This window comes from Gallinula chloropus (genome assembly GCF_964237585.1).
Source record: "Gallinula chloropus genome assembly, chromosome: Z".
Taxonomy (NCBI): Eukaryota; Metazoa; Chordata; class Aves; order Gruiformes; family Rallidae; genus Gallinula; species Gallinula chloropus.
In genome coordinates, this window is record NC_140089.1 from 26,496,949 (window position 1) to 26,518,678 (window position 21,730).

A 21,730-nucleotide genomic window follows, 5' to 3' on the forward strand; every position below is an offset into this window, starting at 1 on the left:
ATTAAAATTGCATGCATCTGTATTATTTACTCTGTTTGTCTGTAGCTGAAGCATGTGAAATGCAGCAAAGGCCTTGTTCAGGAGGCTCTTCTGCTGTGAGGAAGTGCTCTCAAACAGCAAAGCTGAAGTCATAAAATAATCCCCTTTGAGTTCCAAAACACTGAGCAAAACTTACTTGAAACCCAAATACCAATTCATAGAAATAACATCTGATTCAAATAAAAATTCAACACTATTCCAAGCTTTATTCCAGTAAACTTTATCTCCTTGAGAGAAGAATCCAATTTTTTTTTTAAATTAAGCCTCCAAAATTAGAGCAAGAAACTTGGTTATAAAAAAGGGGTGGTTTTTTTTTTTTAATTTTGGTGGGGTTTTTTGCCGAGAAATGCAGTTTTTATATCCATTTTTCATGTTAATAATTTAGACTTATTATTTTTGCATCAACAGTTGTTTATTAAGCACAATACAGGTTTTTATCTCCCGCACAGAAACTTTTTTTTTTTTCCAAGTAATTTCTTCAGATTTACATTTTTGGTCATGGATGCAGAAGGTAACTAGCTACATTACCCATAGCAGTCCAACTGTTTCTTCACAGACAGCACAACTAATGCAATACGAAAATTTAAGAAGCAGATGTTAAGTGAATAAAAATAGTTATAAAAGTTCTAAAGACTTGGCCATACCTGTATGTATAAAATACAGCATCATACAATGTAATTCCTGGAATCCAATATTTTTGGTAATAAATTCCAAAGGGAATTTTATGCAGACAAAACCCTTAACTAACTTACAGCAAAGCACTTTTCATGTATGTTAACACACACAGACTCTGATTGAAGAGAGTCTGCAGATGAATCCAGGTTTCCTCGAGTTGTGTTGACAACCTGGACACTTCTTCCAATAGGTTTGGTTCTGACGACAGAATCTTAAGATGTAACTTAAAAAGGAAAACAAGCAATTAGTGAAACAAATAGAGATAATAAAAAAAAGGAAAAAAAATTGTTTCCTCATTCAATTCCATTATTTTGCTTTTATGAACATCCCAAGTAAGTGACAGACCCTTTTCCTTGAATCAATTCCCTTTATCTAACACTGCCACCCTTTTGCTAGTCTTTTACAAGCCATTTTACAAATGTATTAAATGGGATAAGGCAGAAGAAAGTTTAACGTATGTTACTGCTTTGATAGATCATCTGCTGCTCCTGCTGCTGAATCCATCCTAATCACACACAGCTCTGAAGGGTAACTCTCTCCTCTTTCCAACCTGTATCACAAATTCCTCTTTAGGCTAGAAATGCTAAACAGATGCCTCAGGTCAATCAGGATTATTACTTTCATTATTCACGCTGGATAAAGCAGGGAGAGTGATGTCAGCATACTGTATACCAATACAGGGAGATGATGTCTCTCTACGTAATGAACACTAACCTTGGTGAAGCATCAAGAAACCTCTCTATCTTGTAGAAAGGCAACACATTATTAACACTTAATGGATGAAACAGTTACTTTCCTGGCTACGACTTAAATCACAGAACACTTTGGGTTGGAAGGGACCTCAAAGATCATCTAGTTCAAACCCCCCTGCCATGGGCAGGGACACTTTCACTATACCAGGCTGCCAAAGCCCCATCCAGCCTGGCCTTGAACATTGCCAGGGAAGGGGCAGCCACAGCTTCTCTGGGCAACCTGTGTCAGGGACTCGTTACCCTCTTAGTGAAGAATTTCTTCCTACATCTAGTCTAAACCTCCTCTCTTTCAGCTTGAAGCTGTTATCCCTTGTCCTACCACTTCACTCCCTGATAAACAGTCCCTCTCCCACTTTCCTGTATGGCCCCCTTAAACTCCAGGTCTTCCTGGTGCCTTTTCTTCTCCAGGATGAACAATGCCAACTCTCAGAGCCTGTCTTCACAGATGATGTGCTCTAGCCCCTTGATCATCTTCGTGGCCCTCCTCTGGACTTGTTACAACAGCTTGATGTCTTCCCTGTACTGTGTAGGCCACCATCCCACTGTCAAAGAACCCTAAGTTGTGGCGGTGACATCAGCCATGCAGCCAGGTGTTTATGGACTACGTCTGCCTGTTCCTCCCACTGTCACAGCCCATGACTGGAAGGATGGATGAAAAGATAACCTGTGCTTCCCATCCCTTCAGTGACTGCCCCAAGACCCTGACGTCTCTTTAAATGGCATTAGCACTGCGGCCTCATCCCCACCCACGTGCAGAAGCAGTAGTGGACAGTGATCTGAGGGCTGCACCAGGCGGGCAAGTTTCCTGGCGACGTCTTTAACGCAGGCCCAGGGCAGGCAGCAGACATCTTGAAGGGGAGGCTCTGCACAGCACATCAGGCCTTCAGTTCCCGTCAGAAGGGAGTCCCATACAACTATTAACTAGCTCTTCTTTGTAGTAGAGGTGGTCATGATACAGTGTGCAGGCCTTTCTGGTTTTGGTGCTACCTCTGGTCTAGCTCAGCTATCACCCATGTCCTCCACTGGATGTCCTTCCACAGCCACAGCCTCGTACCTGTTTGTACAGAGGCACTTGGGAGGGCAAGGTGGGTAATGAGGAGGAGGATTGCCTGCCTCACCGAGTGTAGACTTGCCTCTATTCACCCTCTCCTAAGCCACTGCCTTCTGCCTGGCTTCAGGGAGGATATAAGGTTCCCTCCACCTTGGGTTTTGATCAGTGGTTGTTGCTGCTTCTGTTTCAGGGAAGGCAAAGCTTGGGTCCACCAGTCTATTTCCTTCTCAGCCTCCCTGATGGTCCTCAATCTCTCCACTTATCACAGTTAAAAATCTAGGAGTTTTGCTAAGCTTGGAGCTGTTTTACTGGGAACCTACAACAAAAGATACTGGTGTTCATATCTCACCTTAGTAATTAACAACCATTAAGAAGATAGGCATGTTACTGAATATTAGAATAAAATCTGTCTTGTGTGATTCTCTTCACAGTATCTGTATTTTTGCAAGTTTTGCTTGACTGTGACCAGATGAGTTGCCAAATTATCTAATACACTCAGTCAGTAATTTTAAAACTATCCTCAAAAAACCCACTTAATTCTTTTGAGCAAACAATTTACATTCTTTTACTCAACAACCGTAATTCTGAACAGGACTAATATGAAATTTTAGAAGAAAACTGTTACCTTTAAAAACAGTGCAAGGTATGCCTGAGCAAGTTCGAAGTTGTACTTCTTGTTCAGCATCATCCCAATCATTCTCAAAAAGCTTATCATCACCTCCACTGAGCCACCACCTTCAGGGGCCAAACCTCGTAGTTCTATTTCAATATTAGACGGCCCCAAGCTCTTCAGTAAGTTAAGAGGAGCTGCATCTGTGGTTAAAGCAGAGGGATACATTATCACTAACATCTGCAGAAAATAATATTACACATCTTTTATGTGGACAGGTTATTACAAAATTCTTAAGCAGTAACTGCAGGTTTCATGTTTCTACTGTTGCCTTGCTTTTTTGTTTTCCACTAAATGCTACTCTGCTTTTATTTTACCATCCCATCACATACTACAAAGAAATGCATCTCTACTAAGGGAATTGCATTTTATTCCTAATTTCACCTTAAAACAACACAAGTAACACCTTCGTATTTCTATCACTTAACACTGCCATTTTACATCTCTTGGCAAAATGAAAATGTATGTACTTGTGACTTCAGGCTGTCCTACAGGAGACAGGGTATTACATTCTAGGAATAACTAGGAAACATTGAAGTGTTTATTCTTACTGAGATTAAGGTAAATCAAGTGTCATCTAAGGTAATTACTATTTTTGTTTTGTGCAGGACGTGGGGGATAGTGGGGTGGGGAAAATCTTCTCCCTGGTAGAAATACATGTAATTTACAAACTAATCCCCCCCTCCATAAGAAATGTTCTTCCTCAGTATTTCTCCAATTGTACCTGATCTTTGAGAATTCCATCCATTTGCTTTAAAAAATGCAGAAACAAAAATATGTATGGTTGCAAACACAGCTGCTGGTAAATACATTTTTAAAAAAGTCTTCTAACTGGTATTTCTCTTGCTAAGAACAGCACTTCTGTATTTGATTCCTACGAAAGTCATTAGCTCGGTGGTCCTGACTCAGAGAGGATCAACAGGCTCCCTGGATTTGGATTACAGCACAGACCCTGGAGCACACCTGCCTACAGCAGAGAGGTGGCCTGAGGGAAGCCCATGGGACCACTACTGCAATGCATCGTGGAGCACAGTTACTCGTTGGCACAGCCAGCCTAGAGGTGCTTGGTTAGGCTTTTAAATATTCAGCTGACGTTTCAGCTCTTCTCTGAGCAGCTCTGAAAGAACTATCAATTGACACACTAACCACACAGCATAAAAACACACCTTGTTTGTCATAAAGTTCTGCACACCAAATAATTAAGTGCAGGTAAGTTGCTCATCTCAGAAGTGTGTAATACAGGGTAGAAAAATTCCCAGCAGAACTCACTGCCTTGTGGACAAGCAGCCAGTGCCTGTCCATTCTCATTTCCAAGCCAGCTACATTAGCAATCGTTTAAAAAATCTGAATTTAAATGATTCTGTAGCAACACAAGTTAAACAAAGTAAACAGAAAGAGCATCCCACAGGCAATTGAAGTGATTGTATTTCAAAATTAATTGAATGTTAAAATCCACTAGCTTATTTTTGTATCAATTATTTCTTCTTAAGCTTTAAATTATAAAGCAATCAAATCTCTAAGTCTGCTAAATATTTAGTGAAGTAGCCTTTGAAAATAGAACTTACTAAGGAAATCATGTTTTTACTGTTTTGGTGAACCACCAGCTATTCCTCACCAGTTCATTTCCTTCCTTCCTTTCTTACCCTGCAAATAATACATAACACCTTTTCTGTGTGAGATCATCACAATCTCAAAAAAATTCTAACAATCTTAGGAAAGTTACCTTCCTTCTCTAGAGGTTTTTAACCAGAACTGGGCTCCATGCTGCATGCAAGCTGCAGTACCAAAGGATCTTTCACGTAGACTGGATATCTATACATTACTCAGCTTTAGACAAAACAGGCCATTCTCTTTTCCTTTGTATATTTTTTTCCTTGCACATATTACAATTGTGGCATTAAAGATAAACTGCATATTAAAATGTTAACAACATCTACGTTTTTAGTGAAACGTCTTGTTAACTTACATTCATTAGTGCTCAGGGCTTCTTCAAGATGTACATAGAAATCAGATTTCTGTGCCAGTACACCAAGGTTTACTACCTTTGACTAGACAAAGAAAATACAAGAGAGTGTACATCAATATGCAGATACATTTTTACATATCAATGAAATTCTTATCCTACTGACACAATGAAGGACTTCAAGTAAGAAAGCATTAATGTCGTTAAAACTGGTACTTCAAAGTCATTAGCAAGATTTCACTCAGCACTAAAAGCATTTAAGATTGTCTTTTTAAATATGCTATACAAAGACCATTATACTGGTTCTTGGTTTTACCTGTGTATCTTTTTCATCCTCTGGTGCAACATAGCGGGGTATAAGACCAGGAACTGTTGGGATGAAGAAAGGGGCTGACTTGGGAACTTTCGGTGGCTCTCTCGGTTTGTTTTTTTTCTGTTAATAAGATATGTGAATTAAAATAATCATCATACTAAGAATATGTGGGAATTTTCTTTGTCAAAAGTTTTATTTTTTAAATACTGTGAAAACTGTAAGGAGTAACTGAGTAAATATGTATGCAAAATGTTTTAGCACTAAATATGAAGCTACTATTTAGAAGAAAAACAGCCCGTCTCAAACATTCCAGAAATTCTGAAAGAACACTAGAGTCTTGTACTTCAAAATTTTGAAAAATACCTGAAAATTGGCATCATCATTACCTTGATGACATCAAGACTGAGGAGATTTTTCCACCTTGATTCTGGTAACAAGGAAAGGGTCACCAGCTGCTCTCCCAGTTGCTCAGGTGAGACATATTCTATCATTTCATCACTTGTTTCTTCCATTCCTGCCACATCCACATCTTTGAAGAACAGACATCTTTCATGAACATATATGCTTTACATTTATCTTTTTGAAAAACTGAAGCAATATGGTAACTTCTTTTGCCATTTTTGAAAGACACACGTGTAAAAGATAGATATATATGGGTGCTAGCATAACATATAGCTAAAAAGCTGCAGAAGCAATCTTTTAAAAACTTTTGAAATATTAAATTTAAATTACAGTTGTAGCTAAAATGCAGAATTGGATAAAATTTCAAATAGTTTACAAGACTTATCCATGGTGGCTGAGATGTTACAAAATTAATTTATAGAGGTATTAGAAGAAGAAAAATGGTTTACTTGAAAAATGTTAACTGTTTTAAAATAAATACAAGCAATTTTCGTTTCAAGTTACAGATCTGTAAAATCTCTGCATTAAAATATGCACAATATTCACAACCTGTTCACGGGTATTAAGTGGCATATAAAAATTAAGAAAACGTCAACACTAAAGCACAACATCACAAAACAAAAGATCAGTCTGTATTGAGGTTTTCTCTAGACTTCGTAAGTGGTCTTGACCAAACACCTCTATTTTCCCTTTCCTTAACAAAATATTCACAGTTGAAACCATGAATGTGATAGAAAAGCCGAAACTCTGAGCATCTAAACAGCAACTTTACATTTTCAGATACAGAAAGTGAATTAAAATGTTAACCTAGAATCAGTGTACAGGATTAAAACACTCAAACTTTAGGGATGAAATTTTGTCACCCTAATTTCAGTATCTAAAAGAAGTATGTGCTAAATAAAGCATCACATTATGTTCCTTGCTTTTTTATGTGGTCAGTAACTAGGTGTTTCTCCTTCAGATAAAGGTCTAAATGTAGGCACTGCTAAACTTGAGTAAACAACATCTCCATCTAGAGGCCTTCAGAAGCACCAGAGTTTCTATTAAACATATAAAAAATGCAGTTTAGGCTTTCCCTTCTTTGGTAATCCAGCATAGGTACATGACAGGTCAGATGAATCCAATTCTCTTGCCAATAAGACAATAAACAACAGTGAAACTATCATGGCATACAGACAGACAAAAACGTTGGAGGGAAATGGAACAAAACCCCTTCCTTCTGCCAAACAGTAACACTAATTTCAAGCTGGCCTCACTGATGTCAAAACAGAAGGTCTTTATGGTCTGGGATTAAAGAAAACCACCAAACAGCACAGCTGTTTTTATTACCTACAATGAGTACCCAAAAAATGCAGAAGCAGTAGCAGTACAGAGAAAAAAAAAAATTAAGATGCAATGAGTTTTCACTGAGGAAGGAAACCACATTCTATTTGAAATATATTACCAAACTCAAAATAAAATACTCTTCCATGTGATGATTACCTTGCACAGGGCAGGTGCTAGGGAGTGCTACCATAGAAGGTTCATAATCTGCTGGAAGGGGCCGTAAAGAGACAAGTGAATACAGAGAACGGTTTGACCTGAAAAATAAGACAAGCACGGGAACAAGTATTTCAGACACAATTTTTACTGCAATGTAATACTACTGCACTACAGCAATCCACCAGCTTCTATTCAAGATTAGTTTTCCTCATCTACCATTAGATGATCAAGAAATTAAAAGCAATGGTATACATAATAATCTGAAAGTCTGAAGCATAAAACTTAAGTATTATGGCCAAAACTGCTTGATACACAGGGCATTATTAAGTATGGTTACTTCAATCATTGCCAGTTACTGTATTTACTTTAAATTGCTTATCTAAAAAGTTTGCTTTGTATTTAGTATGTAAAATATGCTATGCAAATATAAATTATTCATCCTGCTTTCACAAAATTTCAGAGTGATACTTTCAGGAAACTTTCTTGAGGTTTGGGACACAGACATGAGTCATTCTGGCAAATATTTTTTTCTGTCAATATAAACCAGGGTTAGGCAAAAACATCTGTCATTATTCACAACAAAGCACTTTTACTTAAGCATAGACAAGTCTAACAACATTCCTCAGACAACAATACAGGAAAAACTGCAGGCCACCAATGTAACCTGAAACATCTATGCATGTAACAAAACACCCCCCCTAACCCGCAGTCCCTCCTCCTCCTAAATAACTCCATCACAAAACCCACCAAAAGCCCATTTAAAAGGTGTTTAACTGCAGTACTAGACCTCACCGGTCACTTGCTTTAAAGCCATATCAGGAGAAAATTGAACTAAACCTCTTATTAAATCTGCACTGATACATCATTAATAAACAGAAATAATCACAACTTCTACTGAGAAGTCCCAGAAAACACTGTATACCAGAACAAGAAGAAAAGCCCTTCAGAAAGTAACACTACAGGAGCACTGACATTTCAAAAGGAATATAAAACATAATAGTAGAGTCAAAGAAAAATTTTAAAAATGCCATAGAAGGAATTCTTTAGAGTAAAAAAGAATCATTTGGAGAAAAGAGAGAAGATATTTATTCTGACAAGTAAATTAACTGCAAGAGATTTCAAGATTTACAAATCACAACAATACAGAATACACGTCTTAATTAGAACCTGAGAAGACAAAACTCTGGAGATGACACTTTGCAGAACCATTCTCTATTTGTGATAAAGGTGACTAAAAAAATCTCTTCCCCATCTGAAATTTCGTGTAGAAAGAAATGCATACGTTACGTACTCACCACAAATAAATTCCAAGATCATCCACATGTGTTGAAGCTAGAAAATCTCCTGTAGGAGACATAGTAAGGCTCACAGCTGCAGAGTCTACCAAAAAGCAATCTATGAGGCTAATGGGAAAAAACACAACAGAGAAATTCTCAGCAAGATGAACTTTTTTAGCTATGCATATCTGAATTACAGCACAAATATGACTGAACGCAAACAAGACACTGGAATTGTATATACAAACTATCATATTAGAAGTATTCAAGTATGACATACAACCTGAGGAAAGGCAGTCAACAAACCACCCACCTCAAAATTCTCCAGAGTCAGCTAAAACTGGTACATTTATGCTACCTCCTTAGACATCCACATTCTGTGGAAAACACGACGAACCATCTGCCTATGTCCAACTCATTATCCGTAACATTAACCTTTCTAGTGGCCATAAATATCATAGCTCCAAACGGACCCATGCTGCTCTGACCTCACAGTTACTGCTCTGCCATTAATTGTCAATTGTCTCTCTCTCAAGATACTTCACATACACCTTAACACTAGGACCTAACTGTCCACTGCAACACTGTACTAGCTGCACCAGTCAGGTGTTTTGACCTTACTTTCTCTTCTGCCTGATGCACCGTTTGTTCGTCATTCCCTTCATTATTTCAGAAAACTTGAAAACAGTATCATATAGAAAGACAAACATTCAAGAGTATGTGACCATTGTAACAATAAGCCACTTTAGAGTTCTGGATGATGCACACCCTAGTAGAGTCCACTCAAGCCTTAGTTCATAGCACTGTTTGTCACTTGCTGTGGTATAAATTTCAAACTCTTAGTAGTACTTGATTTTGAGCACTAGTTCATTAAGAGAAACCAAAAGAAAAAATGGAGAGCTTGAATAGTTTGATCTTGCTTACAGACTAAAATCAAAGGGGTAAATCATGAGACCAGTTACGTCTATGACCCTGTTCTGTTGACCAACCATAGAAAAAATATCAAAGTAACAAAGCAGTTTACAACATAAATCTTGTGGGCCTACGTTTTCTTAGGTATTGAGCACTCCTCTGATGGTTTGACAAACCTTGTTAAAAATAAAAGCTATTTTTTATCCCAGAACGGCATGCTTTAGTCCTTCTGGATGGTTAGACACACACTGAAATTAAAAGTAACTAGGGTAAGAGACACATTATTCATCACTTTCAACCTAAAATATACAAACCATTAACTCACCAATACCAGAATGTGTATCAGTTACACTGAAACATTTTGCAGACAGAGTACAATGGCTAGAAAATTTACCATAAATAATGTTCTTAGTTTCAAATCTACCTTTTTACCAGTCTTTATCAGTAACTGAAATACTGTTCAATAAAGCAAATGTAATGGACAACTGCAAAACAGAGTTAACAGGGAATTTTTTTTTTACTTACTGAACTTAAATCATTATTAAAATTACAAGCTTGAAGGGTATGTGTGTGTAATCAATCTACTACAGGACAGTGACTGACATGCTTCTAATTTTTAGACAGAACGTACATACAGTAACTGCTAACTGAATCCTGCCTAACAGCTCTAGGCATCCTGCCTACCTGCAAAAGTGAGACAGCAGAAAAGATAAAACTGCTAAGCTCACAATACCAACACATCTCTTCTACCATTCTGTATAATGTACTCCATCCAAACTGTAAACAGCCAGCTTGTACTCTGGATTCCTAAATTTGTCTATGCTGCACTGCAGAAAGAAAATGTGTATAATGCCAAGGTTCCTGCCTGTAACTTTCTCTACAAAAAATGGCATTCCCCGCCCCAATTTTCAAAAAGTCCTGCATAAGAAACATGCCCTAGGAATACTTCCATTATTTTAGGACAGTTAAGCAGCTTTCCAAGTTAAAAGAAATATTCAATAGGTAAATGCACAAGATAGTCATGGACTTAGAGGAGGCTCAGGAAAACGATCAGAGGACTGGAAAATGCTTCCTAAGAAAAGTTGTGAGAGTTGGGTTTGTCCACCCCATAGAACAGAAGGTTCCATGAATACCTTCTCATGGCCTTTCAATGCTTAAAGATGACTTACAGGAAAGACTGAGGCTTTTTAACAGGACCTGTAGTGAAGGGACATGGGGCAACAATATTGAACTTAAAAGGGGTAGGTGTAGATGGGATATAAGGAAGAAATTTTTTTTGTGGTGAAAGTGGTGAGTCCCTGGCACAGGCGGCCCAGAGAAGCTGTAGCTGCCCCCTCGCTGGCAGTGTCCAAGGATGGCTTGGATGGGGCTTTGGGCAACCTGGGCTAGTGGAGGGTGTCTCTGCTCGTGAAGGGGAGTGGCACTAGATCTGAAGGTCACTTCTAAGTCTATTCATTCTATGATTATATATATATACTTCAGCATATCACAAAGTAATTCAATTTACGTAATCTGAGAAAGTTCAGTACACTTAAATCAACTTAAGTAGGCTGAAAGAATTGGGCTTGTTCAGCTTGAAGAAGACTCTGGGGGGACCTTATAGCAGCCTTCCAGTACCTGACAGGTGCTTATGAGAAAGCTGGGAAAGAACTGTTCAGGAGGGCATGTAGCAACATGATAAGGGGTAACAGTTTTAAACTAGAAAAACGGAGATTTAGGTTGGATATTAGGAAAAAATTCTTCACCACGGGGGTGGAAGATCACTGGAACAGGTTTCCCGGACAGGTATAGGAGACATTCCCTGGAGACATTCAAGGTCAGGTTTGATGGGGCTCTGGGCAACCTGATCTAGTGAAAATGTCCCTGCTTACTGCAGCAGGGGATGGACTATATAACCTCTAAAGGTCCTTCCCAAACTTACACACTCTACGATTCTATGAATCTCTTGCTGTTTAGATTATAGTGCTATTTCCAGATAAAGAACAAATTTGCATCCATTCACACTATATGAAAATTCCAGGTTTCATCAGTAGATCTGGAGGACATTGTTGTTTTGATACCCACAAAAAGGCACATATTCCTAGCATCACACACAACTAAAATACTGGGTACACCATGTATGACTTTGAGTATCACCTAGTGCAGTCTGGTGACAGATAATCAAACCAGAAGACTTTTTACCACTTAACAGAGAGAAAGGAGATTATAATACATTTCAGCTTTTAAAATATGACTCACCATCCAGTGGGTAGGTCCCAAGTCTTAATGGTACAGTCCATTGCTGATGTTACTAGCCAACGACCATCAGGACTGAAAGTCTGAAATAAAAGAGTAAATTTACCAGCACAACTGAGAAGTCAGTCCCTACAGAAGGTCCTGTTTTACACAGTTCGTTAGATTGTTCCTTAGCACCAGAGTTTGGTCATAAAACAAAACTGAGACCACATTTCTTGCTTTTGCAAGAAAAGGACAAAAATGGAAGCTATTTCAGAACAGGTTTAAATATACGATCAAGGTACATCTGGATGTTAGTAAAAGCACTTCGGCCCTTACTTCAACATTAAAGATAAAAACCACTGAGCATAAAACTGAAGAAATCAAACAAATATGTAATTACTAGCACCCTGAAATAAAGCAGCAGCTAAGAACTATTTCAAGGAACACTACAGAGCACTGTTACACAAGATGCAAAGTAAGGAATTATTGGTCTTGCGTAATCTCCCGATCTGTTTACACCTTTTATTTATCTGGCACATCTTGACATAACAGTTAAGACTGTTGCACAATTTTGCTTCTCAATGTGTTTTTTATTATTCCTAATGCTTTTTTTTTTGTTAAACCCAAAATTAGCTTGTTGCAAAGTTACAGCAAAATCCCAAAGCACACGAAAAACATATGACCATTCAAACACCACACATTTTAACTTGAAAACTAACACAGCCAGAACTGCTGTCGAGCTGAACTACAACTTTTCTAGTCACAGCTGAACATCATACTCAGAGATACAATATGTGCACAGAAATTTGTAAAATTAATTAGGTATTTATATGTCACCTGTTACAGAAAATGAGATAATAATTACCATGTCATTAATCTGTCCATGGTGTCCTGAGAACGTCCTGACAATCCTTCTGGTTTCTATATCCAAAATACTAACAGTGAAGTCATCACAGGCAATTCCCAGAATACCACTGCCAAGAATCATTAGCATATAGGATAGTGAATACTCAAGAGTAAAAAACCAAACCATCATAACATTGCTCCAAAAATCTCTTATTCTGAGATAGTCTCAGATAAAATGTATTACACTCCTTCAGTCCAGTAAAATGTCTTGTAGCCATTTTGCTTTGCCAACTAGCCATCATTTACATTTCAAAGCATCAAAAATCTAAACTTTGAGTACTTGGTCACTACCCTAGACTTACATACTTAGAGCAGAACAATATGCACATGAAATAGCTTCAATTTCTTACCTGTCTCTGTGAAGCAAAATTCCACTTGGAGAAGAAGAAAGCTCAATGGAGTAAACTAGGTCTTTAGTTTTGAATTTCCAAAACTTAATTAATCCTTCACTACCAGCTGTAATGACCAGCTGGTTTAATCCATCCACAGCTAACCCCCTAATGGCCCCCTCATGTGCTGCAAACCAAGGGAAAACAAAGTTGTATTTCAGAATTTAAACACAGCATAGAAATCAGCAGAATGGCAAACACTGTTCTGTATGTCTTCGTCTAATGACGCTAAATGAGCAGTAAGCATGTGACAAAGACTGCTTGAATATTTTAAGTTTCTTTATGTTGTTCTTCTGCAACAGTACAAAATTGTAACTGAAGCTGAATATTAGCTTTTATTTTCAGAAGCTTTTTTGAATGTGAGATTTAAGGGATTTCTGAACCACTAATGGAGTGCTATCCAGGGGGCCCTGACCATTCCAGACAAAATCGACAGCTTGAATACTGGAACAAAGTCTGGGAGTTTTCCTAGGCTACTTTGTACTGCAGTATAGAGATACATCACAGCTCCTCTGGTTTTGGATCAATTTTATTTCTTCATCTATGCCTAGGGCTACTGGCCAGTAACCAAACTTAAAATTCATTCCAGTATCAAGCAATGATGCGATTAGGAGACTACTTCATGTTTGCTATGCTAGTTGGCTTTTGGAAACCCAGTAAGGTCTAAGGGTTCATCAGAATGGTCTCCTTGTTTCCACACCAACAAAGAAAACATCAGATCACAAGGGCCTTATTATAAATTCCAGACTTATGAAGCAAAAGCAGACATACATGAGGATGGATACATGATGTGAAATATGTATGTATGTGACCATTAAAAAGAGAAGTCTGAACACTGTCACCGAGTTATAAGTCTGTGGCTGGGTAACTGACAATAACAGCATATGCAGAGAGGCAGCCTTGCCTTGCTTAGGATTTCAATTTCTCATGCATGTAAAGCATTCTTCCATTTTTAAACAGGGAGCATGAAACAGATGGGGAAATTTATCTCAGAGATAGGATCCTGTAACAAGAAGCCAAGCACTGGAAATGTGATTATCTCAAACAGAGCTGAGGCCAAAGGATCTCATTTTAGTGCTAACCGCTTTGGTAACTGACAATTTGGTGTTAATTAAAACCAAACATATGCTAACATCAGAGCTGTTAAAACTTGCAGGGATCATGTCCTTCGGAGTAGGTTTCATATTACTTCTGATTAGAGTGAAAGATAGGACAGCATAATTAGAAAAACTAAAAAGATTCAAAAATTCAAATCAGAAGCTATGTTTTATTTCTGCCATCACAGAACACCAGGCTGTTGCTGTTAAGTCAGAATTTAAAAAGTGTAGCTGTTCTTACCTCTTTCTTTGCCATAACGTCCTCTGTGAATGCCAGACTGCATGTTATACACATCTACCTGTCCATTTGACAGCCCAATTACAGCAAAGTTCCCACATGAGGTGATATCAACTGCCTTTCAAGGAGAAACAAAAAAAACACCTCTGAAAATAATTCTTCAGTGTCTATTTAATTAGCAAAGTTGTTAGAAGGTATGTTACAAAGCAGGAATACAAAATACTAATATATTTTTATCACACCTCTTCAAGGAAACTGCACAGAACAAACAACAGATTACATCTAAAAAAGTGGCGAAGAGATCTTAAAATAAACACATAATCAATAAGTAATCAATACGGCACTGCATGCTCATGCAGGATAATGAAATACTTAATGACATGCATCAGAAGCCATACCTAATATTATCAACACCGTAATCCAAATGACTAATCTACATAATCAAGACATCCACAAATTCAATCCCTAAAATAAAGCCCAAGCATGCCAACAGCATGCCTTGAAAGAGGCGTGTATTTCCAATGGCACCCAAAACCAAGGTAAGTTCACACAGAGTTTAGAAAGCAAGAAACAAAGGAACAATGGTCTAGATGTCTTTGGAAAGATAGTCAAAGAATCTAGTAGTTACAAGAAAACTAGTTATTTACAATTCAACTGATCTTGTCTACTACTAGGCATTAAGGTCAGAAAAATGATTTATCTCAAGATACAGTAGTAGTAGTAGTATGAAAGCCTAGCACATGAAGTATGCTGTGTTAGTTGGCCTCAGCAAGCATCTGTACCTCTTTCACTGAGTGTTTGACTTTCATACCATTTTAGATGGAATATTCTGCCTGCAATTTGCAGGTATGTTTTTTCATATTGCCAAAAAATAAAAATGTATCTTCAGCAATCTGCATTCTCAAAGCAAGTTTACCATCATAGGCATACAGTTAACTCTACATCACTGTGACACATTAAAAGTGAACACCAACCACCTATCTGAATCAGAAAATAGAATCTATACTTAACCCGGATGCTGAATGAAAAAATGCATGTTTTTTCTGAAGACCATGTGCATAGCAAAACAGCAAGTAGGACACACTTATCTAGCAGAAAGCATTTTGCAAGGTAACTTGACATGTCTACACAGAGCTTTTTCATTGTAAATATTGCTTCTGTACAAACAGAAATCAAAATACTATATACTGTAATGCTGAAGAAACATTATCGTCATTAAACTTACTGTTGCATACATATCAATAGGTTTGTGCTTGCTAAATTCTTCTGGCCTCAGTTTATGAGCTCCCATGGAAGTTTTCTGATAGTTCCACGTTGTACAGGTTATATACCCTTGATGGCAGGCAACAATGCTATCCCAGTCACTCTGATGTGCCACTTCTGCAATGTAACAGACACTCCTTTTAGAAAAAAAACATTCTGAACTCAAATAAGACCTTCTGACATCATGAGTACCTTGAAATACTTTCAGGTGGAACGTTTCATATCCAGTGTTCTCATGGGACAGCCAAAAGGCTACCATTCTGAAAAAACACCTGGCAAACCACTGTGCATATGCTAATGTAACTAATATGCTAACAAAACAACAAGCTTTTTTATGGTATGTTATGTTGCATGTCTTTGTGTATTTGAGCCTAAGCAGCTTGAAAGGCATACTTAAACTTAGATGGTTTAAACTGCTTGATCTGTACACATTTCTACCTTGGTCTCTTAACTGTTTCTACAACTGCTGAAGGAGCAGGAAGCACCAGGTTAACCACTTAAAAAGAAGGGTTTAAGAGCTAAGTCTGCTTCCAACAGCAAAAGATTGATCTCCATTTGCAGGAAAACTGTTCCTCAAAAGCTCAGTATCCAAACTTTGTAGTCAGATATGATACATAGGGATCTAGGAAGTTTGCTTCCCCTGCCTGGAAATTGTACATTTAAAATAATGGAAAGATTGATAGCGAGTATGTCTAGAACTTCAAAAAGGAAAACATCCAGACGGAAACTGGATCACTTCACCAAGCAAAAAAAAGTAGCAAAAAAAGGAAACAACTCTAAAATGTGCTTATATAAATGTTTTCCTACATCTCCAAACACATTTACGGTAGTTGTACTACCTTAAATCAATCAGACAGATCTAAAACTAATTTAAAAAGTGTAAATATATGTATACACACATATTTGCAACAAGTTTTTACAGAAAGTCTGTATCATTGAATTTTGCAAATGTAACTACTGTACGTAGTCAAACGACTACACAAAACCGTAAATCCAAACCTTTCAATATATGAAACAACCAACCATCCCTGGAAAACAAAAGAACAGCTACACTTAAGACAAAACAGACTTAAAGTTTGAAGAGGCGATCATTAAAGAAACACATTTTGATGAAGCTAAGATAACTGCAATTCTGCCTCAAGAAGTTAGGATCACCATATGCATGCTGAATTACAGTACTAATTAGTGAATTACAGGATTACAGCACTAAGTACTGAATTCCAGACTAACTGAAATTTGACTTTGAAAAGTGACTCAAATAAAGCAACTGGAGAACCAAAACCAACTGTTATAACAAGATTTGCTCAGCTAACAAAGATCTTCATCCCCCCCTAATGGCTTGTTCTCCAGCCTGGAATACTATGTGCACCAGAAGGCACTGGCTCCTGTGATAAATATTTTCAAGTCCAGACCCAGTTAAACATAAAGACATTTGAAAAGAAATGCTCTTTTTGGAAATAATACAAAAGTTTGCCAAGTAAAATATCACTTTTAACTGTTACTCAGTAGCTTAGTAAGAGTCACAGAATCTCAATAATCTCATCTTGACACAGCAAGGGCTTTCAAACCAGTAGTGTTTCAAGGGTTAAAAAACCAAAATGAAGACATGATGAGCTCTGCAATTTATCTCCAAGATCACTTACCTGAAGCAAAGACTGTAATTGGTGGCAGTGCCATCGTATCAAGCTTAAGACCTTTCTTTTTTGACTTCTTTTTGTTAATTGAACCTTTAAAAAAAGAAGTTAAATATTTCAATCTCATGGCTAGATTTGAGAATAATGACTTTAAAAGGATTGTTTACTACATGTAAATTTCTTATTAAACTTAGAAACAATTGGCTTACATTAACACAGCACTGCTGTTATCTATGGTTTGAAGAGCTAAGAACGTTAATAACTTCCTGTCAAAATTTACGTGATGTTGAGCAAACCTATTACATTCACACATGTACTACTCCACCCATTCACTTCAAGATCTTGTGCTGACATCATGAGGCAGAAGATCCCCAATCACAACTAAAAACAGGGACACACAGACATGACTATAAAAGTGTTTTACAACAACCAGCCCTTTCAATAACCAGTCAGAAACTTCAAATTTATGCCCAAAAGATATATATAGTCAAATTATCTCCATCTGTCTATTTAAATCTATCAAAATGCATATATACTGATATATACTTATTATTTTAATAAGATTTCATTAGTCTCTCTGAGCCTCTGAACCCTACAAGAAAGTGTCCCTTAACCATGGCATTGCATAAAAGATGTTTTTTAAATTAAGCTCTACATTAAATCAAAGTCAAGAAATATTAAATAACTGGTAATTTTGCCAATTGAAGGGGAAAGGGGTAAAAAAGTTGTAATTACACATGCTGAGATATCAGCTGCCGCTTCACACATTTTTAATACACAAATCATGCCAGTTTCCCCACAGAGAAGTAACATTTACTGTCAGGACATAGAAATTACTTAACTACAAGCAAATATGAGGGCACCCTTCATATACATCAGCGAGGGCTGAGTTTGCAGAACAACTGAGCTGAACAGCTTTCACACTGTTAGGCCTACCTAATACTTTCACCTCCTGTTTACACAAATAATTCTCAAGGCTTTTTTTCCACCAATATTTGTACTTTCAGTGATATACTTACCACGTCCTAAACTTTTATTGAACTTCTCATGCACTGTTGAAAAACACTGCAATGTTCCATCTTGACCTGACAAAACATTAGGAGAGAACAGTGAAGGGCAAAAAATCAACTTTCTGTTTACTCATAAACTATCTGAGCGAGAAAAGCAGAAGATAAGCACCAAGAGACCTCAAACATCATAATAAAGTATTTACTAAAAATCCTGATCAAAAAAACCCTACAACCACTATAAGCAGCAGAACTAGTGGAGCTCTATTTTCTATGGCCTATATCCTATTCATATTACTTTCCCCACATATATGATCATAATGACAGCTCTTCTAAAAGCATCATTCCCATGCTCAATTCCTCTGTTACCCCTCCTCTCTCCACCACACTACCTAGTTGCTTCTGCCTTTCTGTGATTAAAATTTTCAATAAACTGTTACATCCTTCAAACACCCTAACACTTCTGTTTTGCCACGGCGCCACATACTCCCTCACCAACTACAATTTTCCTTTCTTTATCCTTGTCTAACCAACACATGCTCTGGCTGGTTAAGAACATTATCTGGGTTAGCCAGTAAGCTAATAACAAAAAAAAAAAAAAAAAGCTATAAGCAGAGTTTTCCATATTGTCTTCAAACTGGTACACTCTTTTACACAATGACCAGTGTTCACAGATCTAACAGAAATTTCATTTAACTGAATAGACGGACAGAAGGCTCACATCTGAAACTAGCAAACAGGTCTACTTTGTAGGGGAATATGTGTACAAAGCAGAACCAGAAACTAAAAAGAAATGAAATTGCAAAAGGGATGCAAAATTAGAAGGCACTGAGATGATTTTTAAAGATTAGAAGAACAATAAAACCTTTTTACTAGGCCAAACAAGTAAGGAAACAGAAAATTAGCCAAAGCATTCAAACCACCTTTCCTTGCTAGTACGATACAGATGTATATACACACGTGAAGTAGGATGAAAGCCAGTAACATTGGTGACACTTTAGAAAGCTGATTTGTGGAAATGCCTGTTTTAGACACCTGAATGGCACCCCACAGCATTGCTACATTTCACTTGCAGTTACTAGTGTTTCATAAAGTAATGTAGAGATAAGTCTTAACCCTGCAAGTAACATCAGATCTCAAAGCTTGAGGTCTCTTACACGTTAGTGGCTGCACCCATGCCCTCTCTCTCTGTTTCTGTACAGTTAAAGCAGTAAACTGAAAAGCAAACCTGAGGATTTATTAAGCAACTCTGTTGTTACAATGACAACCTGGTGACAGCTGAATTACTGTCTAGTACTTCTCAAACCCAAGTTATTGGTTGGACCACCAGCAAGGGATTTCAGCATAGGTAGTTACAGAAGTATATTTCTGTGCCATATTAGGTGTAATATTCATCAAAATGCTCATGTGGACAGTTAAATTACTTCTAAGTAATTAAAGACGAGGTGAAGACTCTCTATTACTGAAGTGTTCCGGGCCACAAATCAATCTGATCTAGTACTTAATTTCCTAAGGGATCTATTTATAGATTTTTAAATATACTGGTTTCTAAGAAAGGGTAGTCATTTATGCATTTTTACACTTTTAGATTAGTGTCTCAGTAACAAACAACTTTGGGAATATATATTACAGACAAAACTGAGCTGTAATGAATTACAAAGACACTGAAAGCCACAAAGCTCACACAAACTAGGAAAAGCAGAGTGGCTCTTCCAAGTTACTAAGTGCATTACATGCTGCCTAGTTTTTCCCCAGTCATTACAGCTTTTCACTTTGACCACCTTATGGTTCCTTAGGAGATAAATGAACTAGTTTTATCCATCGAGCATACAAACATGGATGACAGAAGCAGATCTTTTCTGCCTGTAACTACTTTTCAGCCTACTGTCTGATAAATATTGCTCCAGGAAAACCATGCAACAGTTTCATACAGTAAGAAATTATACTGCCTACACTAATCACTTGTTTCACAAATATAATAACACATGAAATACAACATGTTCTCTTGAACAAAGACACTTCTTTATCACAGAAGGAAATCAGACTGAAGAAGAATGAGAATTCATACCTGCACTAAGAATGTGCTCTCCATTTTGTCCATGGTATCTGATTTTTGTTGGTGGTGCACTATGTCCCATTCGACTTCTCAATACACGTCCTGTACCACCAGGTCCATCAAAAATCCACACCTGCCTCCCCACAAAAAATAGAAAAAAGAAGCTGATAATACACCTGACAATACACCTCTTGGCAGTGGAACAGGTTTAGTTGCCTTTCATGCCTGATCAAAAAATTTTGCAACTTTCAACCACAGCAGCTGATTGTTTCCCACTCTTCATTCTGACCCTTCAACAGAGGCTAATCATAGAATCATAGAATCGTAGGGGTTGGAAGGGACCTTGAGAGATCATCGGGTCCAACCCCCCTGCCAAAGCAGCTCCCTAGGACATATCACTCAGATAGGCGTCCAGACGGGTCTTGAATATCTCCAGAGAAGGAGACTCCACCCCCTCCCTGGGCAGCCTGTCCCAGGGCTCTGACACCCTCACTGTGAAAAAGTTCTTCCGCATGTTGGTGCGGAACTTCCTGTGCTCCAACTTGCAGCCATTAATGGTACTAGAGAACATGCAGCACACTGGATTTTTACCAACAGCAACAGCCTATGACACAGAATGTTAGAAAAACAGATCGGTATTTAAGATAGTGCACCAGGATGTAGCATGTAATTCTGGAAAAGCAGATCCAAAGCATCGTTCTTCAAGGCTATCATGAAGCAGTGAAGACTGGCCAATTGAGAGACAGCAACTTCAGTAATTTGAGTTTTGTTGCTTTTGAGAAATGCTACTTCAAACCAGACTAAACCATTGAGACTTTGTACAACTGGAAGAGAAAGAAAACAAAAAGAAGTTAAGTGGAGGTAGCACCAGCAATTGTAACTCACCCGTACGGCATTATCAGCGCCGTTAGTAATAAGCAGAGGCTCTCCAGGGACAAACGACATGCCAGCTATTGCTGTGGAATGGGCATCTTGCATCTGACACATTAGTTTCTTCTCTTCTAAATCCCACAGAGCAATGTGTCCAACTGGGCTACCAGCTGCCATTACTGGGTGTCCATCTGGTAACAAAAAAAGTTTTCTTATTGACACTGGGATCATCCTTACTGACTTCTCAAGTCTTCAAACTGATGCAAGGCTACAATCACAAGTAGTAAAATCTCACGCTGATTCTAAAAATAAGGTATGTTTTAACTGAAATATTCTAGTATTTCAAACAGAAAAGAAAGATCCCTGATAAACCCAGGATGTTTTTTTCATATCAGATAGCAATAAATATATCTAAATCCAGCAGCTGATGCTAGACATTCTTGAAAGCATACGAGATACTGTACCTGTACCATTTTCAAAAGTTACCCTACAGCCCAGACTCTCCACTGAATTTAGT

The 21,730-nt window shown here is 37.7% G+C and overlaps 1 protein-coding gene across 1 annotated transcript in view; it reads right to left on the bottom strand.

Annotated features, from left to right (window-relative positions):
• Window positions 1-318: 318 nt before the first annotated feature.
• The window catches only part of WDR36 (WD repeat domain 36), a gene marked incomplete at its 5' end in the record, with an annotated part of 31,258 nt that continues 9,846 nt past the window's right edge, over window positions 319-21,730 (bottom strand). The window contains 16 exons of the mRNA XM_084277868.1: window positions 319-937; window positions 3,143-3,330; window positions 5,154-5,235; window positions 5,467-5,583; window positions 5,850-5,992; window positions 7,348-7,445; window positions 8,643-8,750; window positions 11,775-11,854; window positions 12,619-12,727; window positions 13,010-13,175; window positions 14,387-14,501; window positions 15,609-15,763; window positions 17,290-17,373; window positions 18,300-18,365; window positions 20,356-20,476; window positions 21,229-21,404. Coding sequence (XP_084133994.1) covers window positions 788-937; window positions 3,143-3,330; window positions 5,154-5,235; window positions 5,467-5,583; window positions 5,850-5,992; window positions 7,348-7,445; window positions 8,643-8,750; window positions 11,775-11,854; window positions 12,619-12,727; window positions 13,010-13,175; window positions 14,387-14,501; window positions 15,609-15,763; window positions 17,290-17,373; window positions 18,300-18,365; window positions 20,356-20,476; window positions 21,229-21,404 — 1,958 coding nt within the window. The 3' untranslated portion in view covers window positions 319-787. The remainder of the gene's footprint in view (window positions 938-3,142; window positions 3,331-5,153; window positions 5,236-5,466; window positions 5,584-5,849; window positions 5,993-7,347; window positions 7,446-8,642; window positions 8,751-11,774; window positions 11,855-12,618; window positions 12,728-13,009; window positions 13,176-14,386; window positions 14,502-15,608; window positions 15,764-17,289; window positions 17,374-18,299; window positions 18,366-20,355; window positions 20,477-21,228; window positions 21,405-21,730) is intronic.